Genomic DNA, 6,546 nt, shown 5'->3' on the forward strand with positions numbered 1-6,546 from the left:
TTGTTGTACACAACATCAATACAAAGAAACCAAAGTGTTCCCTGCCAAAAGAGACCTTAGTTACATGCATAAAAATATTTGATAAAGTCAAGTTGTAGTTACTTCTCCTTTTTAATTCAGATGGACATATGTTTTCCCTGTTTCAACACTGTTTTCTGTCTCCACTGCTATAGACATCTTAATTGGAGCGATTTTATCCACAATTTAAGATGACACTTCTTCACAGAAACAAACACTTCATAATCAAATGCACACAACCAAATTAAAACTTAGCTAACAAACAAACTGTTAAAGTTTGCTGACACTGACGTGTAGGAGTGATTTGGATTTTTTGGGGGGGTGTTGTTGCTTGGTTTTGGTTTTTTGTTTGTTTGTATGAAGCATATGACACATTAGGAACTGTATCAACTGCAAGGATCCATGCACAAACTACTATTAGAATGGCCAACAAGCCTAATTTTCAAACCTGCCTTACTGCAAATTCACGTGTTCCCTCAACCTCTAAATTATCTTGACTACCATAGGAAGAATGAAGTTCCGAACCGATCCACAAAAATCATGTCAAATTCACCAAATTGTTAATACTCTCAGTGAATCAAAGAGTACTAAAATTATTAGCTGCATATTCTGAACATTAGAGAGTTTTGTGTAGACATCCACTTGTTAATGTCTACATCTCTGGCTTAGTGACTCCAAATGGAAGATCTGCAGTGATTAAGACCAGACATGTAAGCCTTTCTCTCAATCCAAAACCACAGCTCTGCTTTAGCATCTATCACTTTATCTTGGGATGATGTTTTGTACTAACTGAGGAGAAGCTGCAATAAAAACACTATTACAGTGTCAAAGGTGCAAGACACACCTATACCAAATCATTGATGGAGCAACTTTAATTGGATGGAGCAACATAAAACAGTTCTCATTAATGCATACAAGGTAACATATGCTGGCCTTGATATGCATGTACTGCACTAACTACAGGCAATGTTTGGTTTTAATTGTCTTATATCCTGTTGCTGGCCAGAACCTATCATCATCTTCACATTTCCAAACACCTAAGCTAGCTCTCATATGCAGCTTTCATAGATTAATTTGCAAACACAAATATCAGAAATTGACCACAAAGTTTATCAACTAACAACCAAGTGCATTTCCCTTTGCAATACTCATATCGATCTATTTACCTATATTAAACCTGTATACCCTAAGACTAAACAGCCCACAATAGAAAACGCCCCTAAAAGCAAGTGGACATTTCTTTCCTTCCAGCACAGTACTCAAAAAGAGTCAAAGCTTGGCAAAACACTACATGCCACAATTAAAATACTCTTGCATGGAAAGAAAAGAGTCATGAGAAATCAAAATGACAGATTTATGCAGATTTATTACAGAGACAACTCTTTAAAATGCTCTGGGGCAAAGTCCAGTCTGTGTCATTAAAAGTCATTGAGCCATAAAAAGAAGTTCAAATGGATGTGATATGGTGTTTACTCACTGAGCTGTTCTTCTTGATGAGGCAAAATATGTTGCTAAGGATACGGGCACACATTATAAGGTCCTTCTGCTCTTGTAAATGCATGTGGAGATGATCCAAAACTACCGGAAGAAGAATGCATCGAGAATCTGGAAAAAATTAAATATTTTATGAGTAGGAGCCTCTCATATAATCACTAAATTTAACACAGATATAAAACATGCTTTCAGTCCAAAACAGCATTTCTGATGAGCAGAAGCTTTTGCTTGCTTTAACCAACATTTTTGATAGACAGAAGATTTTATTTCATAATCATAATATCCTAAAGGAAATGTCTGAAGAATAAACAATATGCTGAAAATCATGGATGGAGAAAAAACAGCACTGTGTGGAATATATAACAGAAAGTTTTTAGCTTTTATTGAACTGTCATGCAAAAAAAAGTAGCACAGTAACACTTGTACTCAAAACAATGTGAAATTATGCTCTGGTATTCCTGCCATGTGACAGGACCCATTTACAAGCCCAGGTCACAACAGACTTCATCTGGAACTTCTGTTATTCTACAGATGAGTTCTATTTTACAGACAAGCAGTACTGTCAGGATTTTCACTTTTCCAGATTCCTCACTCCTACTGAGTAGGAGCAATTTAGACTACATAATGGTGACTACATAAAATGATTTGCTTTTCCACTATCTCATTTTTTAAACACGGCTCTTTGGTGCTATTTTCAGTCTTGAATTCTCTGAAAATTATGCAAGAAAGTCATTAACGTGCTACATTTTCCTGCTTCTTTTTCTTACAATTAAAGACAATATTAAATGGGAAGAACCCTAATACCTACACTTGTGATAACACTTTAAACACCTATTTACAACTTGATAAATGGAAAGGGTGTTACCTGTTTTCATTTTGTTGTTATTTTTAGATCTTTTCCATAACTTAGAATTTATACTCTAATAGAAATGTACTTGAATAATTTCCTCTACTGAAATTTTAATGATGATTATATACTTCATTATATTAAATTTCATTAAATATATTTATCTACATAGTTTCTTTGTTCATTATTGCAATTATATCCTAAAAACTGAGTTATCTAGCTGGAAAATTACCCCTTCAAAATAATTTTGCCAGGTATTGTTTGTAGATTACTCTTTCTACAAACACTTTCCCTAACTCATCTATTTCCCTTATTTTTTAACATGAAGAAGAAAAAGATAATTTATTCTGAGGTTTTGTTTAATGCTTCTTTTCCTCACTGAAATAAAGCACTAATCTTGTTATGCTCTATTATTGTCGTGTTTTCAATGTCTAGTCATCTATATAACACAAGACAGGGAAACGGCCAATGTGCCGACCTCTGGTTAAGAAATGCCACCTTTTGATCCCCACTCCTAAATCTGCTTATTGATTCTTGCTGGATGAAAAAACAGAGCTAATGCCTTCAGCTGAAGCAATAAAGCAGGACTCTCCATTCCTATCAAAAAGACTTAAACCTCCAGATTACAGGGGATGCCTCCTTTTCCCTGCTTCCTGTTAAGCCTTACGTATTGAATTCTTGACTATCTGTCATCATCATGGCTAGGCTACGCGAACGAAGATTTGAGAAGGGCTCTACCCACGCTTGCTACAAGCGCGCTGATGGCTAAAAAAGCCAATGCGAGATAGACAAGTCCGGTTGCAGAAGGTACAGCAGAAAGACTCCCCAGGTGATATCGACGAGACACGATTCTTTCTGCGTTGTCTTTTCTCTTCGAGAGTGATCCTGCGTGTGTTCTCAAAAGCAGCAGCAGCGTTATAGATGGTGTGTCTCCAGGCCTCCCGATTGGAGGCCAGGGTAGACCAATGGTGGTGATCAATATGGCCAAGGCTGAGGGATTGTTTCAGGCAGTCCTTGTATCTCCTCTTCGGGCCTCCTCTCTTGCGGCAGCCAGTGGCAAGTTCCCCATAGAGCACAATTTTAGGGAGGCAGTGGTCCTGCATCCTGGAGACGTGCCCTGCCCAGCGCAGCTGTGTTCTCAGCAGCATGGCCTCAATGCTCATGACTGCTGCCTGTTCAAGGACAGACGTGTTGGTCACATAGTCAGTCCAGTGGATGTTTAGTATTGTACGGAGGCAGCACTGATGGAAGCGTTCTAAGAGACACAAGTGGTGCCGGTAAATGACCCATGATTCAGAACCATATAGAAGAGTAGACAGTACGATGGCTCTGTGAACACCGATCTTAGTACTTTTCTTCAGGTGTTTGTTTTGCCACACTCTTTTATGGAGTTTACCAAAAGCACTGTAAGCCTTTGCTAACCTGTTGTCAATTTCAGCATCAATCTTACCGTCTGAGGAGATGATACTTCCCAGGTAATTAAATTGCTGGATTGATCTGAGTGCTGTTTCACCAATGGTGATATGGAGATGATGGAAGACTTCCTGAGGTGCAGGCTGATATAAAACTTCTGTCTTCTTCAAGGTGACTTCCAGTCCAAAAAGCTCAGCAGCCTCTGCAAAGCAGGATGTTAAACGCTGCAGAGCTACTTCTGTGTGGGCGACGAGGGTGGCATAATCAGCGTAAAGCAGCTTGCGGACAAGATGCTTTAAGGTCTTAGTGTGGGCCTTCAGTCGCCTTAGGTTGAAAAGGCTCCCATCGGTACGATATCGAATGTAGACGCCGTTTTCATCATCGAGGTCTGCCGTGGCCCTTTGGAGCATCATGCTGAAGAAGATCGTGAATAAGGTTGGTGCGAGAACGCAGCTTGCTTCACACCATTGGCTATTGGAAACGGCTCAGAAAGTGCGTCCCCATATCTGACTTGACCGCGCTGGTCCTCATGAAGCGAGATGATCATTTTGAGGAACTTGGGAGGACATCCTAAATGTTCCAAAATCTTCCACAGACCTTTTCTGCTCACAGTATCGAAAGCCTTGGTGAGATCAACAAAGGTAACATAGAGTCCTTTGTTCTGTTCCCGACACTTCTCTTGCAGTTGTCTGAGAACAAATACCATGTCTGTGGTACCTCTGTTGGCTCGGAAACCACACTGGCTTTCAGGTAGAAGATCTTCTGCTATGGCGGGTATTAGTCTGTTCAAAAGAATTCTTGCAAGGATTTTACCAGCAGTGGAGAGCAGAGTAATACCTCGGTAATTTGAGCAGTCTGATTTATCTCCTTTCCTCCTGTACAAGGTGACGATGACAGCGTCACGAAGGTCTGAAGGCACTACACCTCATTCCCAGCAGCACACCACAAATTTGTGAAACTTAACATGGAGTGCTTGGCCACCGTGCTTCCAGATTTCAGGTGGGATTCCATCAACCCCAGCTGCCTTGCCAATTTTCACCTGCTGTATTGCTTTAAGAGTTTCTCCCATGGTGAGGGCAGTGTCCAGATCTGTTTTCACTGGTTGTTGTGAAATGTACTGCATTGCTGAGACCTGAACTACACGGTTAGTACTGAAGAGAGTCTGGAAGTGTTCAGACCATCGATTCAAAATGGAAACTTTATCTGTGAGAAGCGTTTGGCCATCTGCACTGAGTAGAGGGCTTTGAACCTGGTGTGTAGGACCGTAGGCTGTTTTCAGGCCCTCATAGAATCCCCTGTAATCATCTGTATCTGCGCATAATTGGATTTTTTGCGTAAGATTGGTCCACCACTTGTTCTGTATGTCACGAAGTTTCTGTTGTAGCTCGCTGCATGCAAGTCGAAAGGCTGCTTTTCTTATATGACAAGATGGCTGAGCAATATGGGCTTGGTGAGCAGTTCTCTTCTTACTCAACAATTCCTGGATCTCATGATTGTTTTCATCAAACCAGTCCTTGTTTTTCTTAAAGGAGAACCCTAAGGACTCTTCAGAGGACTGCAGAATGCAATTTTTAATAAGTTGCCAGAGCGCTTCGGGAGAGGGATCTGTGGAATGAACTTCAAGCCTGGATTGGAGATTTGCCTGGAAACTGTCCCTTACTGTAGCTGTTTGAAGACTGTTAACTTGAAGTCTCCTTCTAGGAATGCCGCCCTTTTTAGGTTTGAACTTAAGGTGGAGGTTAAGTTTACAGCGCACAAGGCGATGATCTGTTTGGCATTCTGCACTAGGCATCATGCAGGTGTGACGAACATCGCGGATATCTCTCTGTCAGACCAAGATGTAATCAATGAGGTGCCAGTGCTTGGACCTAGGATGCATCCAGGTTGTCTTCAGACTATCTTTCTGCTGAAAGATAGTGTTGGTGATGGTAAGCTGCTGCTCAGCCCAAAACTCTAGCAGAAGGCGACCATTATCATTGCAGTTCCCAACACCATGCTTGCCTAATACTCCTTTCCAGGCTTCAGAGTTCTTTTCTACTCTGGCGTTGAAATCACCAAGGATAATGATCTTGTCATCTGCAGGGATCTTTTGGATAAGGTGGCGTAGGTCGTTGTAGAATTTATCTTTTTCAGCAGGATCAGCTTGGAGAGTTGGGGCATATATACTAAAGAGAACAGCATGTTGCTTGTTGTGTAATGGGAGGCGTGGGGAGATAATACGATCAGAATGACCAGCCAGCAGATTTTCAAGTTTAGAGGCAATAGAGTTTTTAATCATGAAGCCAACTCCTGAGAGATGCCTTTCAGATCTGGGTTTACCTGACCAGTAGAGTGTATAACCGGCACCATGTTCTCTAAGGCTGCCTTCCTCATGAAGACGAACTTCACTGAGAGCAGCGATGTCGATGTTGAGTCGTGACAGTTCATGGGCAATTAGAGCAGAGCGGCACTCAGGACGTCCACTGTTCGCAGGATCAAGCATGGTTCTGATGTTCCAGCATGCGAGTGTTAATTTGAGTACACCTTTGGAGGCAGGTATATGCCTTTTACTCTTAATCTTTGTTTGATCGCAACAGAAGATGCCTGTTGGCCGCGGTTAACCAACCAGGTGAAGAGTGGAGATGAGCTTTGGTTAGGCCACCTTTTCTAGGCCCCTCTCCGTGTGGAGCAAGCAGTGCTCTCCTTGAAAAAGGCTGCTTGGTCATTCAGGATGCTGCCGAGTGAGTCTGTCATCTCCAGGGTCAGACTCAGGCGACCAATGTCCTGAACCGCCT

The 6,546-nt window shown here is 41.5% G+C and overlaps 1 protein-coding gene across 1 annotated transcript in view; it reads right to left on the minus strand.

Annotated features, from left to right (window-relative positions):
• The window catches only part of DOCK4 (dedicator of cytokinesis 4), a gene marked incomplete at its 5' end in the record, with an annotated part of 156,630 nt that overhangs the window by 67,797 nt on the left and 82,287 nt on the right, over window positions 1-6,546 (minus strand). Inside the window, one exon of the mRNA XM_027891849.1 lies at window positions 1,496-1,623. Within this exon, the coding sequence (XP_027747650.1) occupies window positions 1,496-1,623 (128 nt within the window). The remainder of the gene's footprint in view (window positions 1-1,495; window positions 1,624-6,546) is intronic.

The sequence above is a fragment of the Empidonax traillii genome, unplaced genomic scaffold (genome assembly GCF_003031625.1).
Source record: "Empidonax traillii isolate 1590-97213 ecotype Southwest subspecies unplaced genomic scaffold, ASM303162v1 scaffold332:size1087224, whole genome shotgun sequence".
Lineage (NCBI taxonomy): Eukaryota > Metazoa > Chordata > Aves > Passeriformes > Tyrannidae > Empidonax > Empidonax traillii.